This window comes from Procambarus clarkii, chromosome 18, assembly GCF_040958095.1.
Source record: "Procambarus clarkii isolate CNS0578487 chromosome 18, FALCON_Pclarkii_2.0, whole genome shotgun sequence".
In the NCBI taxonomy this organism is placed as follows: domain Eukaryota; kingdom Metazoa; phylum Arthropoda; class Malacostraca; order Decapoda; family Cambaridae; genus Procambarus; species Procambarus clarkii.
The window spans coordinates 42,498,780-42,515,517 of NC_091167.1; the positions used below are offsets into that span (position 1 = coordinate 42,498,780).

Sequence of the window (16,738 nt, forward strand, 5' to 3'; positions counted from 1 at the left end):
ATGGTGGGTAACGTTAAGTTATGCAAGATTAGGGTAAGTAAGGTTAGGGTGGGTAAGGTAAGGGTGGGTAACATTAGCGCAAGTAAAGTTAGGTGAAGTAAGGTTAGGGTAAGTAAGGTTAGGGTAAGTAAGGTTAGGGTAAGTAAGGTTAGGGTAAATAAGGTTAGGTAGGTTTCAATACCCGTTACTGGGCTGAGATGATTCATCCCGTGATCAGGTCCCCTTGGAAAGTGAAGAAATATTTGGCATCCGAGAATGAAGAGCGCTGCCGGCTGGGACAGAGGCTATCTCTTACCTTGTAGATCCGGCCTTGGTGGATGACATTCCTTTGAGCCGGTGTGGCCGGCCTAGCCTGCCCTAGCCAGCCCTCCGCAGCCACCCCATCCTCCCTCCTCTAGCCTGCCTGTCCTCTAGCCTGCCCGGCGCCTCATTCCCTCCTCCAGAAATTCATGATCTTTTATTCATTCTGTTGACCTTCAATTTCCACTCTGGCTTGGCCTGCCTCCTTCATGGCTTGGCCTGCCTCCTTCATGGCTTGGCCTGCCTCCTTCATGGCTTGGCCTGCCTCCTTCATGGCTTGGCCTGCCTCCTTCACGGCTTGACCTGCCTTCTTCATGGCTTGGCCTGCCTCCTTCATGGCTTGGCCTGCCTCCTTCATGGCTTGGCCTGCCTCCTTCATGGCTTGGCCTGCCTCCTTCATGGCTTGGCCTGCCTCCTTCACGGCTTGACCTGCCTTCTTCATGGCTTGGCCTGCCTCCTTCATGGCTTGACCTGCCTCCTTCATGGCTTGGCCTGCCTCCTTCATGGCTTGGCCTGCCTCCTTCATGGTTTGGCCTGCCTCCTTCATGGCTTGACCTGCCTCCTTCATGTCTTGGCCTGCCTCCTTCATGGCTTGACCTGCCTCCTTCATGGCTTGACCTGCCTCCTTCATGGCTTGGCCTGCCTCCTTCACGGCTTGACCTGCCTCCTTCATGTCTTGGCCTGCCTCCTTCATGGCTTGACCTGCCTTCTTCATGGCTTGGCCTGCCTCCTTCACGGCTTCACCTGCCTTCTTCATGGCTTCACCTGCCTCCTTCATGGCTTAGCCTGCCTCCTTCATGGCTTGACCTGCCTCCTTCAAGGCTTGACCTGCCTCCTTCAAGGCTTGACCTGCCTCCTTCATGGCTTGGCCTGCCTCCTTCATGGTTTGGCCTGCCTCCTTCCTGGCTTGACCTGCCTCCTTCATGGCTTGACCTGCCTCCTTCATGGCTTAGCCTGCCTCCTTCATGGCTTGACCTGCCTCCTTCAAGGCTTGACCTGCCTCCTTCAAGGCTTGACCTGCCTCCTTCAAGGCTTGACCTGCCTCCTTCAAGGCTTGACCTGCCTCCTTCATGGCTTGGCCTGCCTCCTTCATGGCTTGACCTGCCTCCTTCATGGCTTGACCTGCCTGCTTCATGGCTTGACCTGCTTCCTTCATGGCTTGGCCTGCCTCCTTCATGGCTTGACCTGCCTCCTTCATGGCTTGACCTGCCTCCTTCATGGCTTGACCTGCCTCCTTCATGGCTTGACCTGCTTCCTTCATGGCTTGACCTGCTTCCTTCATGGCTTGACCTGCCTCCCTCATGGCTTGGCCTGCCTCCATCATGGCTTGACCTGCCTCCTTCATGACTTGACCTGCCTCCATCATGGCTTGACCTGCCTCCTTCATGACTTGACCTGCCTCCTTCATGACTTGACCTGCCTCCTTCATGACTTGACCTGCCTCCTTCATGACTTGACCTGCCTCCTTCATGACTTGACCTGCCTCCTTCATGGCTTGGCCTGCCTCCTTCATGGCTTGACCTGCTTCCTTCATGGCTTGACCTGCCTCCCTCATGGCTTGGCCTGCCTCCATCATGGCTTGACCTGCCTCCTTCATGACTTGACCTGCCTCCATCATGGCTTGACCTGCCTCCTTCATGACTTGACCTGCCTCCTTCATGACTTGACCTGCCTCCTTCATGACTTGACCGGCCTCCTTCATGACTTGACCTGCCTCCTTCATGACTTGACCTGCCTCCTTCATATCTTGACCTGCCTCCTTCATGGCTTGGCCTGCCTCCATCATGGCTTGACCTGCCTCCTTCATGACTTGACCTGCCTCCTTCATGACTTGACCTGCCTCCTTCATGGCTTGGCCTGCCTCCATCATGGCTTGACCTGCCTCCTTCATGACTTGACCTGCCTCCTTCATGACTTGACCTGCCTCCTTCATGGCTTGGCCTGCCTCCATCATGGCTTGACCTGCCTCCTTCATGACTTGACCTGCCTCCTTCATGACTTGACCTGCCTCCTTCATGGCTTGACCTGCCTCCTTCATGACTTGACCTGCCTCCTTCATGACTTGGCCTGCCTCCTTCACGGCTTGTTTGGTGAGGCAGGCCACTAGCGCCACGCCCCATTACCAAAATAAAACATTCTTATGGGTGTATGGTCAACCCGTCCTCTTAAAATATCGACGGTTTCCGCCCGTATGCGCGCTATGACCTGCCCGAAACGCTGCGCGTACTAGTGGCTTTACAAGAACGTAAACACCAAGCTATGTACCCTCACAAACTCAATGTACTTTCTTGTATATATATAAATAAATAAATGGACATGATTTGAAATGAAATCGGCTGAGGAAAGTGATGTACTATCCCGTTTTCTGTTGGAGTCCTCCGGCTTTAATCGGTTAAGTTAGGAGAGGAAACTTTCAATCAACGGTTTTTATGACGTTTTGAACTCTTAGGAGAACTTCCTCCCCTCCTAACCTACCAGAGGACCCTTAACTTGCTGTTCTAGGGAAAAAAATCGAGGCTGGAGTGGCCTCTCCAGGGCGCAAAGCCTTGGGTAGGTTGATGTGGAGGAGAAGCTGTTACCCATGCAGCAGAACATAATAATTAGAAGAACATAGCATAAAAATAACAAACTGCACAAGGCCTGTTGAAACAGACGAAGCAGTTCCTATACAGTAATTATAGTCGACGTTAGGAAGAGCCGTTACATCCAAATATCTGCACAAAGCTCGAAATCTCCGCACACGAATATGCTATGACTTTACTAGGAGAATTTAGGGGTTATCTTGAGATGATTTCGGGGCTTTTTAGTGTCCCCGCGGCCCGGTCCTCGACCAGGCCTCCACCCCCAGGAAGCAGCCCGTGACAGCTGACTAACACCCAGGTACCTATTTCACTGCTAGGTAACAGGGGCATAGGGTGAAAGAAACTCTGCCCATTGTTTCTCGCCGGCGCCCGGGATCGAACCCGGGACCACAGAATCACAAGTCCTGGGTGCTGTCCGCTCGGCCGACCGGCTCCCTAAGTTAGGCCACAGATCTTTCTGACCCCCCCCCCCTTTTGTCGTCATCCTCATCCTGTTTCCAGCCCCTATCCTATCCTATCCTATCCTTCGTCCTCCCCCCCCCCCTTCCCCCGTATCTTGTCAAACCCTTTGGAGAGAGAGAGAGAGATCATTCACACACTCAGTATACACCAACCCAGCCACAGTATACCTGGTTGATTCCTGCTTGATGGTGTTCTGGGAGTTCTTCTACTCCCCAAGCTCGGCCCGAGGCCAGGCTCGACTTGTGAGAGTTTGGTCCACCAGGCTGTTGCTTGGAGCGGCCCACAGGCCCACATAACCACCACAGCCCGGCTGGTCCGGAACTTCTCTTAGAAAACCGTCCAGTTTCCTCTTGAAGATGTCCACGGTTGTTCCGGCAATATTTCTTATAGTCGCTGGGAGGACGTTGAACAACCGCGGACCTCTGATGTTTATACAGTGTTCTCTGATTGTGCCTATGGCACCTCTGCTCTTCACTGGTTCAATCTTACATTTTCTTCCATATCGTTCACTCCTGTACGTTGTTATTTTACTGTATAGATTTGGGACCTGGCCCTCCAGTATTTTCCATGTGTATATTATTTGGTATCTCTCTCGTCTCTTTTCTATAGAGTTCATTTGGAGAGCTTTGAGACGATCCCAATAATTTAGGTGTTTTATCTCGTCTATGCGTGCTGTATATGTTCTCTGTATTCCTTCTATTTCAGCAATCTCTCCTGCTCTGAAGGGGGAAGTGAATACTGAGCAGTACTCAAAACGGGACAACACAAGTGACTTGAAGAGTACAACCATTGTGATGGGATCCCTGGATTTAAAAGTTCTCGTAATCCATCCTATCATTTTCTGGCTGACGCAATATTTGCTTGGTTATGCTCCCTAAACCTTAGGTCGTCGGACATCATTATTCCCAAATCCTTGTCATGCTATTTACCTATTATGGGCAGATTCAATTGTGTTTTGTACCCTGTATTATGTTTCAAATCCTCATTTTTCCCGAAAATGAGTACCTGAAATTTATCACTGTTAAACATCATGTTATTTTCTGCTGTCCAATCGAAAAATTTGTTGATATCTTCTTGAAATTTTTCCATGCCTTCAGCAGAGGTAATTTTCATGCTAATTTTTGTGTCATCTGTAAAGGATGACACGAAGCTGTGACTTGTATTTTTATCTGTATCTGATATGAGAATAAGGAACAGTAGCGGTGCAAGGACTGTACCTTGAGGTACAGAACTTTTAACTGCGTTCGGACTTTATTTTACTTGATTGACTGTTACTCTTTGTGTTCTGTTCGACAGGAAATTGAGTATCCAGCGTCCTACTTTACCAGTTATTCCCATTGACCTCATTTTGTGTGCTATCACTCCATGGTCACATTTGTCGAATGCCTTTACAAAGTCTGTGTATACAACATCTGCATTTTGCTTTTCTTCTAAAGCTTCTGTGATTTTATCATAGTGGTTGAGTAACTGTGACAGACAGGATCTGCCCGCTCTAAATCCATGTTGTCCTGGATTGTGTAACTCATTATTTTCCATACAACTAGAAATTTGATTCCTAATCACTCACTCAGAGTGATTATCACTCAGTATACACCAACCCAGCCACAGTCTCTCTCTCTCTCTCTCTCTCTCTCTCTCTCGCTCTCTCTCTCTCTCTCTCTCTCTCTCTCTCTCTCTCTCTCTCTCTCTCTCTCTCTCTCTCTCTCTCTCTCTCTCTCTCTCTCTCTCTCTCTCTCTCTCTCGCTCTTCATTCTCTCTCTCTCCCCCATTCCCCACCTCTCCTGCATATTTTAATCATCCCTCTTTACCTATTTCTCCTCCCCCGCCTTTCCAAATCTCCCTATTCTAACCTATCCCCCCCCCCTGCCGCCGGGCCCTATCCCCCCCTGCCGCCGGGCCCTATCCCTCTCTGCCGCCGGGCCCTATCCCCCCCCTGCCGAAGGCCCTATCCCCCCTGCCGCCGGGCCCTATCCCCCCCTGCCGCCGGGCCCTATCCCTCCCTGCCGCCGGGCCCTATCCCTCCCTGCCGCCGGGCCCTATCCCTCCCTGCCGCCGGGCCCTGTTCCCCCCTGCCACCCGGCCCAGTTCCCCCCTGCCACCGGGCCCAATCCCTATCTCTCATCCACACCAAAACAATAAAACAAAGCTAGAATAAATAAGCAAATGAAACTCCCTCTCTCAACCCCCCTCCCCCCACCGGGGGGGGGGGCTCCAGGGGGGGTGAGGGAGCGGGGTATAATGCTTCACTGGCAACTCTTGGGGGGGGGGGCGGCTCAGCATTGATGACGTCACCTCCCACTTCCGACCGGACCGATGAGCGCAGCATTTTATCAACAGCATCAGTCAGCTCCCAGCCGGATGTGACTCCCCCCTCCCCCCTCCCCCATCACCCCCCCCCCCCTCACCCCCCCCCCTCACCCACCCCCCCCCTCACCCACGTGTTTTATAGACGAGTTTTTGTTGAGCTCGTGAAAAGATTCCAGGAAGGGGGCATATATACGCGTTGCGTTAGTTGATTGGTCGGTGGGAGACGCCGCCCAGTGACGTCCCCGGGCGCGTACCTCGTGGCGGGGACCAGAGAGCCAGAGCTCGACCTCCCCCCGGCAAGCACAACTAGGGTGAGCACATCAGTTTAAGTGAGGCGTTGATGCTCGCGTCGGGCCTGAAGCTGGAGTGTTGATACTTGGGTCATGGTTTGCATTCATTCTTCATATTTATCCGCTAAGTATCTGTAGTAGTGAAGGGACTCACTCGCCGACTTGCGTAGATATACGCAGGCACACCCAGGCAGACCGATACGCAGACACAGTCATACCCAAATATACGCAGACACAGTCATACCCAAATATACGCAGACAGTCATACGCAGACTGAGGGTGCATACCGTACATGTGCGCAATCCACATGACATACGCAGATATGCGTAAGCAACTCTTCGCAACACTAACTTGTAAATATGGCCGGTATTGATTTATGGTTCTGGGGTGTCTCTCTCTCTCTCTCTCTCTTTCTCTCTCTCTGGAGAGAGAGAGAGAGAGAGAGAGAGAGAGAGAGAGAGAGAGAGAGAGAGAGAGAGAGAGAGAGAGAGAGAGAGAGAGAGAGAGAGAGAGAGAGAGAGCAGTAAGGGTGTGAAGGGGAGGACGAAAGTGGTGGGGGATTGGGGTAAAAGACCTCATACATTTTCTAAAAGAATGGGATGACAGCAAAGAAATGAGTGGAATACTGAGGTTACAGTATGAGTGTTTTCAGTGAACCCTTCAACACATTACAGATCAGTGATCCAAACGAATTCTTTACGAGTAAAATAGCATCATTAAACCATATTTATATAAGCTGTCAACCCTAACCCCACTGCAGTTTGAAGTGACCATTGACAGCATGCCCCATGAACTCTCTTGTTGTTGTGGCTTAAGATTCGCTACTTGGAACAAGTTCCAAATAGCACGGGCTATGGTGATCCCGTAGTCTACCCCCATGCACTCTGCACCAGTCCCAGACTCCTGGAATTCTATATTCATCAAGAACTTCACTATCACAGGCCCGTAACATCCTTTAAAGATATGTCCAAGATAATGGTGTCATCCCGACATACCTAGAACATGAGAGATAACACCACTCTACAAGAGAGGCAGTAAAGCTGATGCAACAAAATATAGACCAATAACTCTAGCCTCAAACATCATACCAATCTTTCAATGAGTACTAAGGAGTAAGATCACAAAACCCAGGTACTGACAGGGTCCACCTAACCCTGGTCAACACGGGTTCAGAACAGGGCGCTCCTGCCTCTCACAGCTGCTGGACCACTGTGGCATGGCACCAGATGTCATGAAAGACAAATTGCCGATATAATTTTCACAGATTTCGCAAAAGCCTTCGACAAATGTGACCATGATGTTATTGCACACAAAAAGAAATTGCTAGCAAAGTAGGGAGATGGATCTTTAACTTCGTAACAAACAGAGTCCAGAGTTTAATGGTCAACAGAGTACAGTCTGAATCATCCACCTTGAAGAGCTCAGTCCCCCCAGAGTACTGTGCATGTCCCAGAGTGCTGTGCGTGCCCCGGTACTCTACCTCGTCCTCATATCGGACATAGACAAGGGTACAAACTATAGTACTGTATTGTTGACCAGACCACACACTAGAAGGTGAAGGGACGCCGACGTTTCGGTCCGTCCTGGACCATTCTCAAGTCGATCGGTCTGGTCAACATATTTCAGCCACGTTATTGTGACTCCTCGTCTGCGTAAAGTACTGTATCACCCTCTACAGATGATACCAGCATGTCCAGGGGAGTAGCCAACAAAGAGTATACAGCAAACTTCCACTCTGATGTTAATCAAGTGTTTCAACGAGCCACAGACAGAAACATGATGTTTAATGAGGATAAGTTCCAATTACTACAGCACTGAAAAAAATAGAGTAAACATCAATGCAGAAACTACACGTTAAACACAGACCACCCGCACTACTCAAAGGAAATGATGCATAAAATAAATAAATAAATAAATAATAAATAAATAAATGTTTATTCAGATAAGGTACATACATACAAGAGATTTGACAAAAATTGAAAGATTTATAGATAGAGCTAGTACATACAATGCCTAAAGCCACTATTACGCAAAGCGTTTCGGGCAGACTAAGGAGTAATCATGCCGGAAGAACTTACTGTTATAGAACACTATAAACTTGCTGTTCCACCTGCAAGTTGTGACATTATTGTTCACCAGAGTGGAATACTGTTGCTCACGAACACCACAATTCAAAGCTGAAGAATTTGCTGACCTGGAGATCGTGCACAGATCCTTCACCGCTAGCATCAACTCAATTGAACGTCAGAATTATTTGGACCGCCTTAAAAAGTTAAATCTGTTTTCTCCTAGAGCACAGGCGGGAGACTCATAGTAATTTACACTTTATATATTAAAAGTAATGGTTCCAAATCTACACACAGAAATAACATCACATGAGACCAAAAGGCATGGCAGGATGTGCACAATAGCCCTAGGTGTATAATGGGTGTGTGGTGTTAACTGCTAGGTGAGTAATGGGTGTAGCTAGTGTCCCTTGCTAGATGAGTAATGAATATAGAGGGCCCCTTGCCCTAGCTAAGAGAGAGAGAGACGAATATGGGGCCTCATCTTAGGTGAGTAATGGGTGGAGCTAGTGTCCCTTGCTAGATGAGTAATGAATATAGAGGGCCCCTTGCCCTAGCTAAGAGAGAGAGAGACGAATATGGGGCCCCATCTTAGGTGAGTAATGGGTGCAGCTAGTGTCCCTTGCTAGATGAGTAATGAATATAGAGGGCCCCTTGCCCTAGCTAAGAGAGAGAGAGAGAGACGTCCGTTTGTACTAGGCGCACCCAGGCGACCCCGGCCTTGTACGACTATTTGTGTAAGAACTCTCGGCAGCCACACCTCCTCCCTCCCCCCCTCTTCCCCCCCACCCCATCCTCTTTTGGCTGGGTGGGGGGGGGTGGTACCTTGGGTTGTGGGTTAGTTTTACTCCATTTCTATAACTTTTAAACCCGATTTTCCTATCTGAGGGAATTGTTTATCCCGGGGAGTGTGTGTTGCGACGGCACATGAGTTGCACGAGGCGTTGCAGTCGGGTTGTGAGTCGATGAAAGGAATGCGTTGTACGTCCGGCAGTGAGGCGTCTGCTCTTATGAATGAAACTAACGCCTGTTGCTTGTCTTTCCTCCCTCTGGACTGTATTATGGGGGAATTTGGCTTCCTTCCCCCTTGCCTTTCACTGCAACACTGTGCTTGGGGTTGACGCCCAAGGCACGTCGTTATTCTGGTATACACAACGGCCTAACATCTTTATTAATTAACCCCCCTCCCCTAAAGTACTCGTATATAGATACTTACGGTCTTTAATAATGTTAAGGAATATTCATGGTATTTACTAGATAAATAAGTACGTAAATGAAGGTATATTTAACGTGTAATATAATGAGGATATCAATAAGGAGGTGTAAAGTATGGTTGGTATATATGGCGAGTTAGATGTATACGGGTGGAGAGGAGTGGAGGAGCTTCCTCCCCCGCGGCCACTGGAGTGGACTCGCCCGTGTCTCGCCTGGGCTGGGCTGACGCTCCGGGTCCATATTTGGTCCAACTGTGAGAGGGTGAACACACTGCTGTGTGCTCCTAAGGATTATATCGACATTTGGATTATCAAAAGCCTCATCTTCCTCCCTCTGCTGTGTTTTCGTCGATTTTGGATTTACCTACTGATGAGAATTTGTGGGAATAGGTAAGTTATACGCTACGAGACGTGGAATTGTGTTTGTGGGCAGCCATTTCATTCAATGATGGTGAGCAGTTTAATCTCATTCATAAAAACCTAGTTGAAGCTTTCTAGGCCTTGGTCCCACAAGGCCTACTAGCCCTTGCAACCTTCAGGACCTAACTTCCGCCACGTCTCGTGTCTCGAACGAGGTCGCCAGCGCAAGAAAAGAGTGGAGAAGTGTGTTTTAGCAGTGAAAATGTGGATATAACGGAGCATGTGTGGGGGATGGTGGATGCGCCGTGGTGGCCGCCTCGCCACCTACTGGAACCCCACACCACCACCACCACCACTACCACCACTACTACCACTACCACCACTGCTCCTGACGGTGGTGTGTGCGAGGGCTCCACACACACCCTAGGGTGTCGACGAGGCGGCTCTGCTGAAGCCATTTATATAACTGGAAGGCTGAACTTACACCCTCCCCCCGCCGCCAGGAGGACAGCGCACCGCGTATGGAACCTTCAGTGGCTGACGACAACCAGATACCACGGTGGTGCACTCTGGGGGAGCCTTAGGTGGGTGCTCTCAGGGGGGGGCAGCCTAAGTGGGTGCTCTCTCAGGGGCCACAGGGGGGGAAGGGGGGAGCCTAAAGTGGTGCTCGTGTGGGGACCAAAGTGTGGTCCTTCCGTATAAGGGAACCAAAGTGGGTGCTCATAAGGGGGACCTAAGTGGGTGCTCTCAGGGGAACAGGAGAACCAAAGTTGGGGCTCTCAGAAACAGACTTTGAAAATGAACATTGGAGCCCATTATCAGTGTTGTAATATCATCATTGTTAACTAAACACCAAGTGACTGAATAATACGATAGTGTGCGATAAGTGTGGATGAAAATATTTTGGAGTGAACGTACACGTCTGAAAATACGTTAAAAAAAAACAGAAAGAGAAAGGACTTGACTCGTAGCAGCTGCGACAGACAGACAGGAGTGAATGGACAGAACCTAGGAGTGAATGGACGGAACCTAGGAGTGAATGGACAGAATGGAGGAGTGAATGGACAGAAGACCTTAGGAGTGAATGATTGCCGTGTGTAAGGCAGAGGAGGCGCGGTCGGCCTCCTCCCACCTTGGACTATGTACTACCAGCCAGTTTTCTCTCAAGCTTTAGGCAAGAAGGACATCGGCGAATTTCACCGCGGATCTGGCATAGTGCCACGGCTTGAGTGCTGGCTCCCAGTAGCCCCCTCTAGGGACCTCAGCGCGCGGCCTTCACCCCCAGGTCCCACTTTGGGGACCTCAGCACGCGGCCTTCACCCCCACGTCCCACTTTGGGGACCTCAGCATGCGACCAGTGCCCCCTGGTCCCACTTTAGGGACCTCAGCACGCGACCAGAACACCCAGGTCCCACTTTAGGGACCTCAGCATGCAGCCAGCACACCCAGATCCCACTTTGGGGACCTCAGCATGCGGCCTTCACCCCCAGGTCCCACTTTGGGGACCTCAGCATGCGACCAGTACCCCCAGGTCCCACTTTAGGGACCTCAGCATCCGGCTTTCATCCCCAGGTCCTCCTCAAGGACCTCACTCAGCATGCGATCACCCACACCCTGATCCCCAAACATGCGGCCACCACACCCGAGGGACCTCAGCATACTACCGCCATATGAATCATAATGTTACAACCTCCAGGGACTCCAGCATGCTGTCACCACCGCCTCCAGGGACTCCAGCATGCTGCCACCACCTCCAGGGACTCCAGCATGCTGCCACCACCACCTCCAGGGACTCCAGCATGCTGCCACCACCACCTCCAGGGACTCCAGCATGCTGTCACCACCTCCAGGGACTCCAGCATGCTGCCACCACCACCTCCAGGGACTCCAGCATGCTGCCACCACCACCTCCAGGGACTCCAGCATGCTGTCACCACCGCCTCCAGGGACTCCAGCATGCTGCCACCACCTCCAGGGACTCCAGCATGCTGCCACCACCACCTCCAGGGACTCCAGCATGCTGCCACCACCACCTCCAGGGACTCCAGCATGCTGCCACCACCACCTCCAGGGACTCCAGCATGCTGTCACCACCTCCAGGGACTCCAGCATGCTGCCACCACCACCTCCAGGGACTCCAGCATGCTGCCACCACCACCTCCAGGGACTCCAGCATGCTGCCACCACCACCTCCAGGGACTCCAGCATGCTGTCACCACCTCCAGGGACTCCAGCATGCTGCCACCACCACCTCCAGGGACTCCAGCATGCTGCCACCACCACCTCCAGGGACTCCAGCATGCTGCCACCACCACCTCCAGGGACTCCAGCATGCTGCCACCACCACCTCCAGGGACTCCAGCATGCTGCCACCACCACCTCCAGGGACTCCAGCATGCTGCCACCACCACCTCCAGGGACTCCAGCATGCTGTCACCACCTCCAGGGACTCCAGCATGCTGCCACCACCACCTCCAGGGACTCCAGCATGCTGCAACCACCACCTCCAGGGACTCCAGCATGCTGCCATCACATCGCCATGACAATATGAACCACCATATGAAGCATATCGCCACCACATACAAAAGCCCACACCAGGGACTTTACTGTGTGACCACATCAGGGGGGCCCCTGTACCAGGAACTGCACTGCGCAGCCACCGCATCAGGGGCTCGACACAGGAACTCCACTGTGCGACCACCAACCACATCAGGGGCCACACAGACGACTCCAGTATCTGACCGTTTTTTGGGGGAGTTCCCAACATTGCTGAAATGTCTGCCCACTCACTCATTTTTGTATATTTATGTATTATTGACTAGGCTACTTTCTAATTAATAATAATTTTATATATCTACATAAGATTAGAATATATTTTCCATGTAGGCTGTTGTGCATTTTGTAATTTAAGTGTTGGGTAGGACTAGTTTATTGTTGGCATGTGATCTTATGGTATTTACATAGAATTCTACGTATATATAAGTGCACATTAAGGTAAATTAATTCAAATTACCCCTAATGATTTGGCGTGTACTTGGAGCTCCCAATTGGTTTAAAGTTATCCCTTGGGCGTCTGCAGGTTTAAATTTGGTTTAATTAATTAGTTTAGGGCAGAAAATATATTTTTACTTTTTTTTACTGTTAAATTCGTATTTGCTATACCAGCGTCGTTTGTTAAATGAATGGGATCTGTTGCTGTTTGCTATGTACGAGAATGAGTATACGACAATCACAGTAGTGTGATATATCAAATGAACAAATCCACAAGGGCCGTGATGAGGATTCGAACCTACGTCCAGGATGATCCCGGACGCGATCGACTAAGGCGCGTCTGGACTCATCCCGGACGTAGGTTCGAATCCTCATCACGGCCCTTGTGGATTTGTTCATGAAAATGTGTAGTTTGCTGACTGTGTACAAGAATGTATAGTTTGTTGACCACGAGAATGTATAATTTATTGACTGTGTATGAGTGTATAGTTTTTTGACTGTATACAAGAATCTATTTTACGAGCATGAATGTATAGTTTGTTGACAGTACGAGTACGTATAGTTTGTTGAATATGTATGAGCATGTATAATTTGTTGACGGTACTAGAATTTATAGTTTATTGACTATGTACGAGCATGTATTTTTTTTTTTGACGTATAGTTTGTTGACTATGACGCTCATGTATAGGCTGATGAATGTGTGTGAGCATGTATAGTTTGTTGGCTCAATGTGAGCCCGTGTTGCTCTGTTTGTTGAGCTAAGTGGCAACTGTATATATTTGTTGCAAATATGTGAGCAAGTGATATACGGTATGGTAATAACATGACATCCAGTTTTTAGACGCAAGTTGAGTTTGGTAAAGAGGATATTATCTTCAAGTTGGACGTTGTGAAGGGTAGTGTCTTAGTGTAGTATAGACCGACAGTCTTGACAAATGCCGGTTTGGGTCATATCTAACAAGGCGAAAGTGATTTTTTTCACACTGATACGTGGATGCTATATACCACTGGGCCTGTGTGATTCCGTCCTGCCCTCCCAAAAGTTGTCTGGTGTGTAATGATGGTGGTGTGTGGTAGGACTAGGCTTGTAGGCAGTGACTAATGAAAGATTTCTGACCATGAACTCTTGTGTTTGGCGTCAGCTGGGGCGCACACGTGGTATGGCCATATGGAAGTATTTACGTCGTTGTGTGCGACCAGCGTCAATGTTATTCTATCCTTACAAAAAGCTGGTCTCCCGAAGACATGTATGTACTCCTTGTGGCAGGGGAAAACATTTTTTCGCATTTCTTAGATGCTATAGTTATTGAAATTTTAATTTGCCTAAACTTTGAGGCATTTGGGAGGATTAGGCTATGTTAATACTGAAAATCGGTCGCATATAGTCAAGCAATATTTTTATTGGTATTTTTATAGCGACTGAAGGTAAAAAAGCAACCTCTAATTACAGTAATTTAATTTGTTTTTAATTCTAATTTGTTCGTATCATTATTATAATTTTTTAATAATTCTTATGGAAGATTCACATTTTGTTGCAGTTTGCAATTCATTACACTTGAAACACCATTGTTCCTGTTCTAAACCTTATGTCGTGAAGGTGTGGTTTACGGTGCAGTGAAGCCTGCGTGCTGGGTCACGGGTGTACATGGGCAATGTACTCTACACGGTAGTGTAGAGCCTTGTTGTCTGGATTAAAGGTGCACGGTACACAGTGTAGAGGCTTCTGTGATGCGATAATGGTGTATGATACACAGTATAGGGGCTTGTCTGGATTAAAGGTGCACGGTACACAGTGTAGAGGCTTCTGTGATGCGATAATGGTGTATGATACACAGTATAGAGGCTTGTCTGGATTAAAGGTGCACGGTACACAGTGTAGAGGCTTCTGTGATGTGATAATGGTGTATGATACACAGTATAGAGGCTTGTCTGGATTAAAGGTGCACGGTACACAGTATTAGGATTCGTTGTCTGGATTAAAGGTGTGGGGTACACAGTGTGGAGGCTTGTGTGCTGGGTTAGCAAGTGGGAGAGGTAGCGGGTCGGGTGTGTCAGTGGGATAACGCCACACTCCCACCATTCATGAAGTGTGTCCAGGGGGCGCCATGTGTAAACAACTGTCTCTAAGCCAGATAAATATAACCGAACAGGTGTTTATTTACAACAATACTTTTTAAATTACATTTTGTTCAAATTTTAGAACGTTTTGAATATTGAAATAAATATAAAAACATTGTATAAACTGTCGTGCTAGCCTGGAGACGGCTTTAGTATGAAATAAGTGTTAGCCTAATCCATTGTACACCAAAATAACTGCTTAAATTGACGGAGCATATCTTGTAAGTTGAGACAGGGTGGGGAATTTGTGTGTGTGTGTGTACTTAACTAGTTGTGCTTGCGAGGGTTGAGCTTTGGCTCTTTGGTCCTCCCTCTCAACCGGCAATCTACTAGTGTACAGATTCCTGAGCTTCTCAAGCTCTGTCATATCTACATTTGAAACTGTGTATGGAGTCAGCCTCCACCACATCACTGCCTAGTGTATTCCATTTACTAACTATTATGACACTGAAAACGTTCTTTCTAATGTCTCTGTGGCTCAGTTGGGTACTCACCTGTGTCCATTTGTGCGTGTACCACCCGTGTTAAATATTCCATCCTTGTCTACCTTGTCAATTCCACTGATAATATTGTGTGTGGTGATCATGTCTCTCCGGGCTCTTCTGTCTTCCAGCAACATGAGGTGCAGTTCTCTCATCCTTTCCTCGTAACTCATCCCTCTTAGTTCTGGGACTAACCTAGTGGCATACCTCTGAACTTTTTCCAGTTTCGTCTTTTGCTTGACAAGGTACGGGCTCCATGCTGGGGCCGCACACTCCAGGATTGGCCTTATATACGTGGTATACAAGGTTTTACAAGGTTTTGAAAGAATACTTACCCATGTTTCTGAAGAGAGTTCTGATGTTAGCTAGTCTAGCATACGCCGGTGATGTTATTCTTTTGATATGGGCATCAGGAGACAGAATTGGTGTGATATCAACTCCTAGATCTTTCTTTCTGTCCGTTTCGTGAAGGACTTCATCTCCCATTCTGTATCCTGTGTCTGGCCTATTTCCTCTAGTGTGTGTTTGTGTGTTGTTATTTGTGCTTGGTATCTGTGCAGCTAGTTTTAACCTGATATAATTAAAACTTTGTCATATCTGTGTTTTTATATTGTGAATGGAGTGTCTCTCCGCTACTGAAAAAACAATTATATCACTGTGACTCATCTGTGTTTCTAGTTTGCAATTGTACCGTCTCGCTGTCCATATCTTTTTTTTTAATAGGCCTGCATATTAAAACTTTATTAGCTTAAACTGTCGTGGTATGTCCTCGTAGCTTGGTTCTAGAACCAACCGCGTGGTTGATGTCTGAGGCATCTTAAGTTTTTATAACACTGCCAAGTGTGGGTTCCTTGATAGACCTCCGTATTTTAGGACTTGTCTCACATATACTGTATATGGTCTTCTCGGCGATTCATGTAATGGGCTCTTAGAAGAAATTTTGTTTTTGTATTTCAGTATCTATCATATGGTGGTATTTCTAGAGGTTATAATCTCACGGCCCAGTTTGACCAGGCCACCTTAAATTGTCCATCTGATCATTCCGGTTTTAGGTGCTCCTAATTTGTTCATTGTCGTATGTTAAGTGTAGGGTTCGCAAGATGCTGGTCAAGGGTGATTTGAGGTCACTTAACAACTTTCCTATTTAAAACAATAGTTGGTAATTGCTACATTATATAAAGGATTTTGTAAAGAGCATTGCTGATGCCTTAGGAGTTACCTCCTAAGGCATCCCTCCTAGGTAGTGATTCATATGCCAGCTGCAGCGTCCAACAGTCAGGTTGCCAAGACCTGGACAGCGACCGGGCCGCGGGGACCTTGATCCTCGGAATCCCCGCAAGGTACTTATTGTTTCTTAAATTTGTAATTAGAACGGGTTTTGCACGCTTTTCTGTACGCTTATTCTTACTCCTCTGGGGAGAAATATTTGATGTATTTCTGGGCTACATGAGAGCGCGCGACATGATCAGAGCTGCTTACATGTCAGGCAGGCTACCTGCCACTGGACCTTGCAGCGCCGGGTGTTGTAATGTGTGTGATCAACAGGCTACCATGGGGTGGGGGGTG

General features: G+C 48.5%; 4 protein-coding genes across 4 annotated transcripts in view; 2 read left to right on the top strand and 2 right to left on the bottom strand.

Annotated features, from left to right (window-relative positions):
* Window positions 1–457: 457 nt before the first annotated feature.
* Window positions 458–1,078, bottom strand: LOC138366119 (suprabasin-like). The gene has a single exon (XM_069326858.1). The coding sequence runs from the start codon at window positions 1,076–1,078 to the stop codon at window positions 458–460; it is 621 nt and encodes a 206-aa protein (XP_069182959.1).
* A 171-nt stretch (window positions 1,079–1,249) lies between these two features.
* LOC123748387 (SUMO-interacting motif-containing protein 1-like) lies at window positions 1,250–2,359 on the bottom strand. Its single transcript, XM_045730576.2, has one exon. It carries the CDS (start codon window positions 2,357–2,359, stop codon window positions 1,250–1,252), a length of 1,110 nt encoding a protein of 369 aa, XP_045586532.2.
* A 7,092-nt stretch (window positions 2,360–9,451) lies between these two features.
* Window positions 9,452–16,738, top strand: part of LOC123754442 (protein sprouty) — a 41,772-nt gene continuing 34,485 nt past the window's right edge. Inside the window, exon 1 of the mRNA XM_045736862.2 lies at window positions 9,452–9,611. The gene's annotated coding sequence lies outside the window, so the exon portion shown is untranslated. The remainder of the gene's footprint in view (window positions 9,612–16,738) is intronic.
* On the top strand, window positions 11,252–12,124 carry LOC138366120 (uncharacterized). The gene has a single exon (XM_069326859.1). It carries the CDS (start codon window positions 11,252–11,254, stop codon window positions 12,122–12,124), a length of 873 nt encoding a protein of 290 aa, XP_069182960.1.